General features: G+C 72.4%; 1 protein-coding gene and 1 long non-coding RNA gene across 2 annotated transcripts; one reads left to right on the forward strand and one right to left on the reverse strand.

Annotated features, from left to right (window-relative positions):
• Nucleotides 1-1,459: 1,459 nt before the first annotated feature.
• Nucleotides 1,460-10,015, forward strand: THRA (thyroid hormone receptor alpha). Its single transcript, XM_068919191.1, has 8 exons — nucleotides 1,460-1,663; nucleotides 4,924-4,985; nucleotides 6,286-6,386; nucleotides 6,474-6,621; nucleotides 7,476-7,681; nucleotides 8,168-8,314; nucleotides 8,397-8,655; nucleotides 9,613-10,015. Exons 1-8 carry the CDS (start codon nucleotides 1,611-1,613, stop codon nucleotides 9,861-9,863), a joined length of 1,227 nt encoding a protein of 408 aa, XP_068775292.1. The 5' UTR covers nucleotides 1,460-1,610; the 3' UTR covers nucleotides 9,864-10,015.
• Nucleotides 10,016-10,464: 449 nt separating this feature from the next.
• LOC138062220 (uncharacterized) lies at nucleotides 10,465-13,292 on the reverse strand. Its single transcript, XR_011136312.1, has 2 exons — nucleotides 13,212-13,292; nucleotides 10,465-13,087 (listed from the first exon to the last, which is right to left on the reverse strand). It is a non-coding gene; the product is annotated as an uncharacterized lncRNA (long non-coding RNA).
• Nucleotides 13,293-13,346: the final 54 nt, after the last annotated feature.

Here is a 13,346-nt window from a genome sequence, read left to right on the forward strand (position 1 = left end):
GCCCGGGCAGCGCCGCGGGGGGCTGAGACCTGACGGCGCTCGTTACACGTGGCCCGTTCTGCTGCCCGCAGGCAGCGGGAGACGGTGCCGGTGGCACGGGGCCCGCGGCGCACCGAGGAGGAAGAGGAGGAGGAGGAGAGCCGCCTCCCCGTGTCCGTCTGCCGCGGCCGCCCCGCGCCGGCGGGATTCCTCGAGCGCCGCAGCCCGCCCGCCGCCGCCGCTTCCTGCGGGCACCGCGGCACACGGCCCCGCGGCCCTCGGCACCCGGAGCTCGCCGGCCGCCGCCGCAGCCGCCCTGAGCCCAGGCTTTACCCCCCTCACCCCGCGGCGCCGCACCTTCCCGGGCATCTGCCAGCGCCACGCGTGTGCCGAGCGGGTCAGGGCTCTGCTGGCCGGGTCCCCGCAGCAGGGACGGGGCCGCCCCGGACTCCTGGGCCCCGGGGGCCGGCCGGGGGGGCCGGGTGCCCGCGGGGCGGCGGGCCCGCGCGCAGCCCTGGCACCCAGCCAGTGCCTATACTTGGAAGTCTCCGCGCGGCGTTCCCATATGGAACAAACATTTGCTGCAGCCCCCGGCCGCCGCGCCGCGCTGGCTCTATAGGTACCGCCCGCGGCCGGCCCCAAAGCCCGGCCTGGAGTGCCGTGCGTGGGGCGCTGTGCCCCCCCCCCAGCCCCAACCCGGGGCGGGAGCTGGGCAGGGGACCCAGGCGTCCGGGGCCGCCGGCGGGCGGGCATGCACGCAGGCGCGTGGCGTGCCGCGGGGCGATGCAGCATGCCTCGTGCGAGAGCCTCGTGCGAGAGCCTCGTGCGACGCATGGGGAGGGTCGCGCCGGCCGCGAGCCCCGGCCGGGGGCAGGCGCAGGGGAGCCCGGCGCCGTCCGGGCCCGCGGCAGCTCCCCGGTGCCGGCGCAGCGGTGCCCCGGCGCGGCCCGGCCGCAGCCGCGCTTTAAATCCGCCGGAGGAATTTCTGCCGCGGCCAAGACAAACGTGACCTACTTTCTGCCTGTCCCCGCTCGGAGCCGGAGGAGCCCGCGGGCCGGGCACGGCGCCTGCCCGGCCCCCCGCCGCCGCCCCGGTGCTGGGGGGGACGCAGCCGTGCACCGCGTGCGGGGGGGGGGGCCGGGGCGGCGCGGGGGGCCCCCGCCACCTGCCTCAGTTTCCCCCATCGCGGAGGGGTTTGGGGGGGGGGGGTCGGGCGGCGCTGCCCCCGCCCCGGCCCCCACCGCCGCCACGTCTCTGCCGCAGGAGAGCTCGCCCAGGAGGGATCGCCGGCCCCCGCCGCCGTAAGTCTCCCCCGCCCGGTGCCGGGGCCACGCATGAGCCGAGCGCGTCGGGGCTCAGCCCGGCCCGCTCGCGCCTGGCCCCCCCCCCCCCCCAACCCCGCAACCCGCGCACGGGGCGCGCTGAGGCCTCGCGCAGCTCGGTGCAGGCCTGAGCGGGCGCCGGCGGGCTCCCTCCGCAGGCTGGGCCGCGGGATGCTGCGCGGAGCTGAGCACTGAGGCGGGCGCCATGGGGCGCGCGTCGTAGCCGCCCGCCGCGGCCCCCCCGCGCCCAGCGCCGGTGGCGGAGCCCCCTCGGACGGTGCTGAGCGCTCCTTGATGGAATTGCGGTGAATGGAACAGAAGCCCAGCACCCTGGACCCGCTGTCGGAGCCAGAGGACACCCGGTGAGGCCCCCCCCGGCCCCCCGCCGCGCCGCCGGCTGCCCCTCTGCTGCGGCAGCCGGGAGCCCCGGGCGAGCCCCCCCGTGCCCCGCGCGTGTCCGCCCCGGTGCATCCCCGTGCCCTGTGCACACCCGTGCGCGCCTGCAGCCCGTGCACACCCGTGTCCCGTGCACACCCGTGCCCCATGCGCGCCTGCAGCCCATGCACACCCGTGCCCCATGCGCGCCTGCAGCCCGTGCACACCCGTGTCCCGTGCACACCCGTGCCCCATGCGCGCCTGCAGCCCGTGCACACCCGTTCTCTGTGCACACCCACGCCCCGTGCCCGCCCGCAGCCCGTGCACACCTGCACCCCGTGCGTGCCTGCAGCCCGTGCACACCCGTGCCCCATGCGCGCCTGTGCCCCATGCGCGCCTGCAGCCCGTGCACACCCGTGCTCTGTGCACACCTGCGCCCCGTGCGTGCCTGCAGCCCATGCACACCCGTGCCCCATGCGCGCCTGTGCCCCATGCGCGCCTGCAGCCCCTGCACACCCGTGCTCTGTGCACACCTGCGCCCCGTGCGTGCCTGCAGCCCGTGCACACCCGCAGCCCGTGCACACCCGTGCCCTGTGCGCACCCGTGCTCCATGCACGCCTGCAAGCCGCGCCTGTGCCTTGCATGCTCGTAGCCCATGTCCTCCGCATGCCCCGTGCACGCCCAAAGCCCGCACGAGCCCCTGCCCCGCGCGTGTCCCACGCACACTTGCAGCCTGGGCACGCCTGCAGCCAATGCAAACCTGTGCCCCAGGCGTGCCCGTGCTCTGTGTATGCCCTGTGCGTGCCCAAAGGCCATGCACGGCCGTGCTCCACGTGTGCGTGCCCCAGGCGTGTGTGCCCCGTGCATGCCCAACGCCCATGCGTGTGCATGTTGTGTGTGTGTCCCATGCATGTCCAACACGATGTGTGTGCGTGCTGTGTGCGTACCCTGTCCATGCCCATGCGCTGTGCGTGCCCAGCACCCATGCATGTGCGTGCCCCATGCGTGCCCAACGCCCATGCATGTGCATGCCCAACACCCATGCGTGTGCGTTCCCTGTGCACGCTCATGCCCCGCACCCATCCAGCACCCATGCGTGTGCGTGCCCTGTGCATGCCCAGTGCCCATGTGTGTGTGTGCCCCATGCATATGCATGTCATGTGTGTGCCCCAAGCATGCCTGTCCCCTGTGCACACCCAGTGCCCATGCATGTGCGTGCCCCATGCACGCCCAGCACCAATGCATGCCCATGCCCCAAGCGTGTGTGCTGTGTGCATGCCCCATGCATGCCTGTGCCCCATGCGTGTGCGTGCTGTGTGCGTGCCCCCTGCATACCGATGCGCCATGCATGTGTGTGCCCCATACGTGTGTGCTGTATGCATGCGCTGTGCATCCCCGTACATGTGCATGCCGTGTGTGTGCCCCATGCGTGTGCGTGCGCTGTGCATGCCCGTGCCCCGTGCGTGTGCATGCCGTGTGCGTGCGCTGTGCATGCCCGTGCCCCGTGCGTGTGCATGCCGTGTGCGTGCCCCATGCGTGTGCGTGCGCTGTGCATGCCTGTGCCCCGTGCATGTGCATGCCGTGTGCGTGCCCCATGCGTGTGTGTGCGCTGTGCATGCCCGTGCCCCATGCGTGTGCGGGCGCTGTGCATGCCTGTGCCCCGTGCATGTGCATGCCGTGTGCGTGCCCCATGCGTGTGTGTGCGCTGTGCATGCCCGTGCCCCATGCGTGTGCGTGCGCTGTGCATGCCCGTGCCCCGTGCGTGTGCATGCCGTGTGCGTGCCCCATGCGTGTGCGTGCGCTGTGCATGCCCGTGCCCCGTGCGTGTGCATGCCGTGTGCGTGCCCCATGCGTGTGCGTGCGCTGTGCATGCCCGTGCCCCGTGCGTGTGCATGCCGTGTGCGTGCCCCATGCGTGTGCGTGCGCTGTGCATGCCCGTGCCCCGTGCGTGTGCATGCCGTGTGCGCGCCCAAGCTCCCTGCAGCCGTGCCTGCGGAGGGGGAGGGCCACGGGCAGGGCCCAGGCGTCCGGGGGCCCCGCCAGCGCCGGGGCTATTTCGGGAGCGCTGCCCAGAGACGCACGTGCCCGGGGGGCCCGGCCGGGGTCACCTTGGGCGCCCGCCGCCCCCCGGACGCCTGGGCCCCCCGGGCGGGGGGCGATGCCCCAGCCCCGCCCGGCCGGGCCCGGCGCGGCAGCCAATGGGCTGGTGGCGTGCGGATGAGGCGCGGACCCCCGCCCGCGCCCATTGGCCGAGCCCCCGTGATGTCACTTCCCCGCTGAGCCAAAAGGACATTTTGTCTTTGACTGTAAATGAGCCCCTCCCCCACCGCCTTCCCGTCCCCTCCCCCACCACCCCTCCCCCGCACCGCCCCTCCCCCACTCACTTCCCCTCCCCTCCCCCACCCCTCGCCCATCCCCCCCGGATGCCGTGGCCCGGCCGGCCCACGCGTGTCCCCCTGCACACGTGCCACCAGCCCCGGGCCGGGGGCTGGCACACGCGTGCCCACATGGGCACACGCGGGGTGAGGGGTGCCCCTGTCACAGCGGCTGGCCGGACACGGGTCGCGGGGTGCACGGGGACACGGGATGCAGGGGCCTGGTTGCACGGGGACACGGGGTGCACAGGGACACGGGATGCAGGGACCTGGTTGCACGGGGACACGGGGTGCACGGGGACACGGGGTGCACAGGGACACGGGATGCAGGGGCCTGGTTGCACGGGGACACGGGGACACGGGATGCAGGGGCCTGGTTGCACGGGGACACGGGGACACGGGATGCAGGGGCCTGGTTGCACGGGGACACGGGGTGCACGGGGACACGGGAGGCAGGGGCCTGGTTGCATGGGGACACGGGGTTGCACAGGGACACGGGGTGCACAGGGACACGGGATGCAGGGACCTGGTTGCACGGGGACACGGGGTGCACAGGGACACGGGATTCAGGGACCTGGTTGCACGGGGACACGGGGTGCACAGGGACGTGGGGTGCAGGGGCCTGGCTGCACGGGGACACGGGGTGCACAGGGACGTGGGGTGCAGGGGCCTGGTTGCACAGGGACACGGGGTGCACAGGGACATGGGGTGCAGGGGCCTGGTTGCACGGGAATGTGGGGTGCATGAGGAGACGGTGCAGGGCCACAGGGTGCCTGGGGACATGGGTGGCACGGGTTGCAGGGCCACAGGGTGCCTGGGGACACGGGGCGCCGTCCGCGCGGGGTGCTGGCTCACGGCGCCTCTGCCCGCAGGTGGCTGGATGGCAAGCGCAAAAGAAAGAGCAGCCAATGTTTGGTGAAGAGCAGCATGTCAGGTACGCGCCCCACGTCCCTGCTGGGTCCCCCGGGCGCCCCATGGTCCCCTGGGCGCCCCACGTCCCTGCTGGGTCCCCCGGGCACCCCACATCCCTGCTAGGCACCCCATGGTCCCCTGGGCGCCCCACGTCCCTGCTGGGTCCCCCGGGCGCCCCACGTCCCCACCGGGCACCCCACGGTCCCCTGGGTGCCCCACGTCCCTGCTGGGTCCCCCGGGCGCCCCACGTCCCCGCCGGGCACCCCACGGTCCCCTGGGTGCCCCACGTCCCTGCTGGGTCCCCCGGGCGCCCCATGGTCCCCTGGGCGCCCCACGTCCCTGCTGGGTCCCCCGGGCACCCCACATCCCTGCTAGGCACCCCATGGTCCCCTGGGCGCCCCACGTCCCTGCTGGGTCCCCTGGGTGCCCCACATCCCTGCTAGGCACCCCATGGTCCCCCGGGCGCTCTATGTCCCCACTGGGTGCCCCATGGTCCCCTGGGTGCCCCATATCCATGCTCGGTCCCTTGGGCACCTCCTGGTCCACTGGGCACCCCACGTCCCTGCTGGGCACCCCAGGGTCCCCTGGCCTACCCATGTCCCTGCTGGGTCCCCGCCGGGCACCCCCGGGCACCCCATGTCCCCGCTGGGTCCCCGTGCCCCCCGCGTCGCTGCGGGGTGCCCGGGTCCCGCCTGGGTCAGGGGGGCGGCAGGTGCCGGCAGCACCCCGGGCACCCGCGATTCGGCGTGGCGGCCGGGGCCGGCCCCGCGCAGCGCCCAGCACCCAGCGCCGTGGCCGGGTACCCCGGCCCTGCCCCATTCCCCGGCGGGGAGCGGCCGGCGCTGGCGGGATCCTGCCGGGCGGGAGGAGGGGCCGGCTGGTGGGACCCAGGCGTCCGGGCCCCTCCCCCAGCCCGGACCCGCTGCGCACCCTCCCCTGCCAGGCCTGGGGGAGAGCCCAGGCGTCCGGGCTGCCCGCCCTGCATGCGGCACCCTGAGGCTCCCGGCTGCGCCGGCGGGGAGGCGGCTGCGCGCCGGTGCCCCGTGCCTCAGTTTCCCCGCGGGGCCGGGGAGCCCGGTGGTGGCAGCGGTGGGGACACTGGGCCATTGTGCGGCAGCGGCCGGCCCTGCCGCGGCGCAGCCGGGTCCCCGGCCCGGATAATGGGAGCTTTATTGCCGCAGGGGGCACCGGGCGGCCCCCCCCCCGGCTTAACCCTTCCCACGCCGCGGTCGCCCGCAGCGGGTCGGATGCGCCGTCGGGGGGAAACTGAGGCACGGGGGGTGCTCGGGCGCCGCGGTGGCCTGACGCGCTCGCGCCCCCAGGGTACATCCCTAGTTACCTGGACAAAGATGAACAGTGCGTGGTGTGCGGGGACAAAGCCACGGGCTACCACTACCGCTGCATCACCTGCGAGGGCTGCAAGGTGAGGGGCGCGGGGCGGCCGGGCCGGAGGGGCCGCGGCGGCGCCGCCGGGGGCTCACCGCCGCTCGGCCCCCTCCCCGCTCCGCAGGGCTTTTTCCGGCGGACCATCCAGAAGAACCTGCACCCGACCTACTCGTGCAAGTACGATGGCTGCTGCGTCATCGACAAGATCACCCGCAACCAGTGCCAGCTCTGCCGCTTCAAGAAGTGCATCTCCGTGGGCATGGCCATGGACCGTGAGTGCCGGGCGCCGCGGGGCGGCCAGTGCGGCTAGCGGTGCCATGGGGCCAGTCGGGGCGGCCAGTGCGGCTAGCGGTGCCGTGGGGCCGCTCGGGGCGGCCAGCGCAGCCCTAGGGCTGGTCGAGGTGGCCGGGGTGGCTAGCGGTGCCGTGGGGCCAGTCGGGGTGGCCGGGGTGGCTAGCGGTGCCGTGGGGCCAGTCGGGGTGGCCGGGGTGGCTAGCGGTGCCGTGGGGCCAGTCGGGGTGGCCGGGGTGGCTAGCGGTGCCGTGCGGCCAATTGGGGTGGGCAGTGGTGCCACGGGGCCGATCGAGGTGGCCGGCGTGGCTAGTGTTGCCATAGGGTCGGCTGGGGGGCCAGGGGAGCCGGGGGGCTGGCCGGGGGGTCAGTGGGTCTGGGGGGGGCCAGGGGACCGGCCGGGGGGGCCAGCGGGTCGGGGGGGGCCAGGGGACCGGCCGGGGGGCCAGCGGGTCGGGGGGGGCCAGGGGACCGGCCGGGGGGCCAGCGGGTCGGGGGGGGCCAGGGGACTGGCCGGGGGGGTCAGCGGGTCGGGGAGGGCCAGGGGACCGGCCAGGGGGGCCAGCGGGTCTGGGGAGGGCCAGGGGACCGGCCGGGGGGCCAGCAGGTCTGGGGGGGGCCAGGGGGCCGGCCGGGGGGCCAGCGGGTCGGGGAGGGCCAGGGGACCGGCCAGGGGGGCCAGCAGGTCTGGGGGGGGCCAGGGGGCCGGCCGGGGGGCCAGCGGGTCGGGGGGGCCAGGGGAGCCGGGGGGCCAGCAGGTCTGGGGGGGGCAGGGGAGCCGGGGGGCCAGCGGGTCGGGGGGGGCCGGGCGCCGCTGAGGGCCGGCCCGGCGCAGTGGTGCTGGACGACTCGAAGCGGGTAGCCAAGCGGAAGCTGATCGAGGAGAACCGGGAGCGGCGGCGGAAGGAGGAGATGATCAAGTCGCTGCAGCACCGGCCCGAGCCCAGCGCCGAGGAGTGGGAGCTCATCCACGTGGTGACCGAGGCGCACCGCAGCACCAACGCCCAGGGCAGCCACTGGAAGCAGAAGCGGAAATTCCTGGTGAGGGGCCGGGGCGGGGGGGGGACGCCAGCCCCGGGCTGGCTGAGCACCGGCGCGCTCGGCGCATGCATGAGGCCGCCACTCTGCCCTCCCGCGTGGGGCAGGGGGAGGAGGGGGCCCCGCTCCCCGTCCCGGGTGCCCTTGAGCGCGCCGGAGACACCCATCCCTCCCGGCAAGGGTTAAGGGTGACCGAAGGGGACAGCTGTGCCGTGGGGCGGCCGCCGTCACCGTCGGGTCCGGCTGTCCCCCCCCGCCGTCCGGCTGTCCGTGCCCGCTGCGCCGCCGGGCACACAGCTCCCTCTCCTGGCTGCTGCCCTGCGCCCAGGACGCCTGGGTCCCCTGTGTTGTGCCAGGGGCACCGTGCCTCAGTTTCCCCTGCACCGGGGGCGCCGTGACTCGATGTCCCCCGTGCCGGGGGTGCCGTGCCTCAGTTTCCCCCGCGCCGGGGGTGCCGGCGCTCACGGCCGCCCGCTCTGCCCGCGGCAGCCCGAGGACATCGGCCAGTCGCCCATGGCCTCCATGCCCGACGGGGACAAAGTCGACCTGGAGGCGTTCAGCGAGTTTACAAAAATCATCACCCCGGCCATCACCCGCGTGGTCGACTTTGCCAAAAAACTGCCCATGTTTTCGGAGGTAAGCGGCGGCGGCGGGGGGGGTCGGCGCGGGCGGGGGGGCCGCGGCGGGGGCCGGGGCCGCCTGACGCCGTGTGCCGCAGCTGCCTTGCGAAGACCAGATCATCCTGCTGAAGGGGTGCTGCATGGAGATCATGTCGCTGCGGGCGGCCGTGCGCTACGACCCCGAGAGCGAGACGCTGACGCTCAGCGGGGAGATGGCCGTCAAGCGGGAGCAGCTCAAGAACGGCGGCCTCGGCGTCGTCTCCGACGCCATCTTCGACCTGGGCAAGTCCCTCTCTGCCTTCAACCTGGACGACACCGAGGTGGCCCTGCTCCAGGCCGTGCTGCTCATGTCCTCAGGTGACGGCGCCGGCGCCGCGGCCGGGGGGGGACGACGCGGGACGCGGGGTGCAGCGATGCGCCCTGGAGGAGCCCAGGAGCCGTGCCGGGCTAGGGGGGACGGGGGGTGGGTGGCGCGGGGGAGCCGTGCCAGGCTGGGGGGGACGGGGGGGATGCCCAGGGCTGCCAGTGTGATGCCCGTGCCAGGGTGCCGGATGGGGATGCTCGGTGCGGTACCCGGATCACCAGAGCGCCAGACGGGGATGCTCAGGGCTGGCACCCCGGGCGCCAGACAGGGATACTCGGGGCTGGTACCCGGGGCGCCAGACAGAGATGCTCGGGGCCGGTACCCCGATTGCCAGGGCACTGGACAGGGATGCTTGGGGACAATACCCTGATTGCTAGGGCACTGGACAGGGATGCTCGGGGTGGTACCCGGGGTGCTGGACGGGGATGCTCAGGGCCAGTATCCAGGGCGCTGGACAAGGATGCTGGGGGACAGTACCCTGATTGCTGGTGCACCGAACGGGGATGCTCAGGACTGGTACCCGGGGCGCCAGATGGGGATGCTCGGGGCCAGTATCCAGGGCACTGGACAGGGATACTCGGGGCTGGTACCCAGGGTGCCAGACAGGGATACTCGGGGCTGGTACCCGGGGTGCCGGATGGGGATGCTCGGGGCCAGTATCCAGGGTGCTGGACAGGGATGCTCGGGGCCAGTACCCCGATTGCCAGGGCGCCAGACAGGGATACTCGGGGCTGGTACCCGGGGCGCCAGACAGGGATACTCGGGGCTGGTACCCGGGGTGCCGGATGGGGATGCTCGGGGCCAGTACCCAGGGTGCCAGACAGGGATACTCGGGGCTGGTACCCGGGGTGCCGGATGGGGATGCTCGGGGCTGGTACCCAGGCTGCGGGGGCGGGATGCTTCGTGCCGGGCAGCCGGCACGCTCCGGACATCTGTGCTTGCGCCCGCAGACCGGACGGGGCTGATCTGCGTGGACAAGATCGAGAAGTGCCAGGAGACGTACCTGCTGGCGTTCGAGCACTACATCAACTACCGCAAACACAACATTCCCCACTTCTGGCCCAAGCTGCTGATGAAGGTGACGGATCTGCGCATGATCGGGGCCTGCCACGCCAGCCGCTTCCTGCACATGAAGGTGGAGTGCCCCACCGAGCTCTTCCCACCCCTCTTCCTCGAGGTCTTCGAGGACCAGGAGGTGTAGGGCAGCCGCCCGCGCGCCGCCGCTCGCCCCCGCGCCGCCGCTCCCCCCTCCGCTTCCCCCCCTTTTTCTTTCTCTGCCCCCGAACCGTGGGCGAGGGCGGGCGGTGCTGCACCCCGGGGTGGGGGGCCGGGCGAGGGGGGGCCGGCGGCGGGGGGGACGCCGCCGCCTCGCGCGCCCGGGGGGCCCCGGCGTCCCCGCGGCCCGTCCGCGCCGGCCCGGCTCCGCGGCGCCCCGCGCTGCCACCTCCCTCGCCCCAGGACTTGACGAATTTTGTTTGTTTGCACAGGGAAGGGCCCCGACGGTCGAGCGTTTCCTTTATTGTTCTTCTCTTCTTAGATTATTATTTTTTAAGCATTTATTTCCCTCCCTGAGAGGCTAAAATATTAAACTAACTGCACTTTGGAAGGAGAGAGGAGAGGAGAGAGGAGGACGGGGGCTCCGGGGCTGCACAGGGAGACGCTGCCCGGGGCGGCGGGGGCCGCCGAGGCCGCATGCACTTTTGGCCCGGCAGCAGCGCGCGGGGAGCCAGGGGGCTGGGGACCCCGGGGTGCAGGGGCACCCGGTGCCGCGGGGGGCTGGAGAGGGGCACCCCGGCGTTGCGGGGTGCCGGGGCGTTGCAGCGTGCTGGGGTGTTGCAACGTGCCAGGGCGTCCCGGGGTTGCGCTGGGGTGTTGCACTGTGCCAAGGTGCCAGGGCGTTGCACTGTGCTGCAGCGTTGCAGCGTGCCGGGGTGCCCCGATGTTGCACCGTGCTGCAGCGTTGCACTGTGCTGCAGCGTTGCAGCGTGCCGGGGTGCCCCGATGTTGCACCGTGCTGCAGCGTTGCACTATGCTGCGGCGTTGCAGCGTGCCGGGGTGCCCCGATGTTGCACCGTGCTGCAGCGTTGCACTATGCTGCGGCGTTGCAGCGTGCCGGGGTGCCCCGATGTTGCAGCGTGCTGCAGCGTTGCAGCGTGCTGGGGCATCTCGATGTTGCACCGCGCTGCAGCGTTGCAGCATGCCAGGGCGTTGCAGCGTGCCAGGGCACCTCTGGCACCGCCGTGCAAGGGGGGACCCAGCCCCGTCCCACCGGGACCGGGGACCCCCCAATGCTACATCTCTGCTTTGCCCTCTACCTCTCGGCCGCGTGGTCCCGGCCCCCCCTGCAAACCGCTTCGTTTCGGGGCTTTGTTTTTCTCTGTCTTTTTTGGGGGCTGAGAGGAGGCGATTTTGTGCCAAGCGCCGGCGGCAGGAGCGCGTCGCGGGGTGCTGGCCCCCGCGGCAGGGGGGCTGCGGGGCCCCGCTGCGGCCGACCCCCCCCAACCAACACCCCCCCCCACACACACACACCTTTTCCGTTGTTTTTTCGTTATGTTGTTTTTTTTTTTTCTTGTCGTCGTCGTTTTATTTGTTCTGTTTTCCGTCAAAAGTTGCGATGGCCCGGAGGCGCCGGGCGCGGGCGAGCGCCCCCGGCCGCACTGCACTACTGCCGCGGCGCGGGGGCCCGGCGGGGTGCTGCAGAGCCGGCGGCGGCGCCTTGCAATGGTTTCATCACCTTTTTCCCCCCCGATTTAGGTTTGTGAATTTTCTTCTTACCTCAGGCGGGAGGCCGAGGGCTGGGGGCGGAGGGCGGGGGCCAAGCACCACCGGGCAGGCGAGGCAGGCAGGCTGGCAGAGCTGATCTAAGCTAATATATATATATATATACATACATATATATATATATATATATATATAAATATCTATAAAATATATAATTTTTGTAATTAAAAAAAAATCTTTTTACGGGTCGTTTAAAAGCAGCAATCCCAACATGAAACACTTCCTCGCCCCGTGCCTGGCCGCGGCGCTGGTGGCCCCGGGGCCGGGCTGGGGCTCGGGGCCGGGTCGGGCCGTTGCAATGGGCACGCGGTCGGTGGCACCCGTGGGGGCCACCCCGGCCCGGGAGGGGACACGGTGCCCTCGGCTCCCGCCGCGGGGCTTGGTTCGCGGTTGGTGCAAAATGTCTTAAGCTCTCGCCCCGGGCTCTGCTGGGCGGCGCGGCGCGGCGCCGGGTGCGGGTGGTGCAACGGGCGCCGGCGAACGCCCCGGGCACCGCCGTCGCCCACCCTCGAGCGAATCCCAGCGCGTCCCCGACCCAGCGCTCGGTGCTGCGCGTGGGCCCTGCTCTGCTCGCACCGGGGCCCCACGGCAGGCCTTAACACGGTGCCTTTGGGGCTGTGGGGCCGGGAGCCGGCAGGGTGCATGATGCCCATGCCATGCGCGTGCAATGCATGTGCAATGCATGAGCAATGCGCGTGCAATGCTGGTGCAGTGCCCAGGCAATGCGTGTGCCATGCACGAGCAATGTGTGTGCAATGCACATGCAGTGCTGGTGCAGTGCCCAGGCAATGCGTGTGCAATGCAAGAGCAATGTGTGTGCAATGCGCGTGCAGTGCTGGTGCAGTACCCAGGCAATGTGTGTGCAATGCACGTGCAGTGTCCAGGCAATGTGTGTGCAATGCACGAGCAATGCTGGTGCAGTGCCCAGGCAGTGTGTGTGCAATGCACGTGCAATGCTGGTGCAGTGCCCGTGCAATGCACGTGCAATGCACGGGCAATGCGCGTGCGAGAGCCGTGCAACGCGCACGCTCGCGGCTCTGTGGCCGTGCCGGGGCTCAGGGCAGGAGAGCCGTCACGGGACGTGTCTTAAGCAGCAGACGTGCCCCCGGAGCAGTGCGGCGCCGTGGGGCGGCTCGTCCCGGGGGGGGCCACAGCCCGCATCCCCCCCTCCCGTGTCCCCATCCCCGCCCCGTCCCCGCTCGCGTCCCCGCTCGCTCTCACCGTGCCGGGCCGCGGGGGTGCCCCCGCGCTCGTGAGCATGCACTCGCACTCACACTCGCTCGTCCGTGCACGCCCGCGGGTGCACGGCGCCCCGGGCCGCTCCGTCTCGTCTCCGTCTCGCCGTCGCACGTCCAGCGTCGCCCCCGGCTCGGCGCCCCGGGTGGGGGGACGGCCGCCGCGTCCCCGCGCCCCCCCCCCCCCCGGCACATACCTCATGGCTCCCGGAGCCGGCTCCTGCCCCGGCAGCGGGCGGCCGGGGGCGCGCGGCGCGGCGCGGGCTCCCCGCGTACCAGGCATCGTGCCCCCGGCCCGCGGCGGGGGCCGCGGCAGGGAGTCGCTGAATGTACGCGGGGCCGGGGGGGCCGGGGCAGGCGCTGCTGATTTACGTGACAATCACAAGTCTGTGACGTGCGATTTTAAACCCTTTTGTGTTTTGGTCAGGATTTTAAAGAAAGATATTTTTATGGTAATTGTTGCTGGTCTATTTTACTATATATTTATGTAATAAATATATGATGAAAAAAAAAAAAAAAAAAACCAAACCCACCCACACAGCTCGGCTGGCCTCCGGCCTCTGCTTTCCAGCGCTGGCCGCGGGGCGTCGCGGTCCCCCCCGGCGGGCGCCGCCAGCTGAGCTGCGGGGGCCCAGGCGTCCGGCCGCGCGCCTCCGCCGCGCCGGGCG

The sequence above is a fragment of the Struthio camelus genome, chromosome 25 (genome assembly GCF_040807025.1).
Source record: "Struthio camelus isolate bStrCam1 chromosome 25, bStrCam1.hap1, whole genome shotgun sequence".
NCBI classification, from domain to species: domain Eukaryota; kingdom Metazoa; phylum Chordata; class Aves; order Struthioniformes; family Struthionidae; genus Struthio; species Struthio camelus.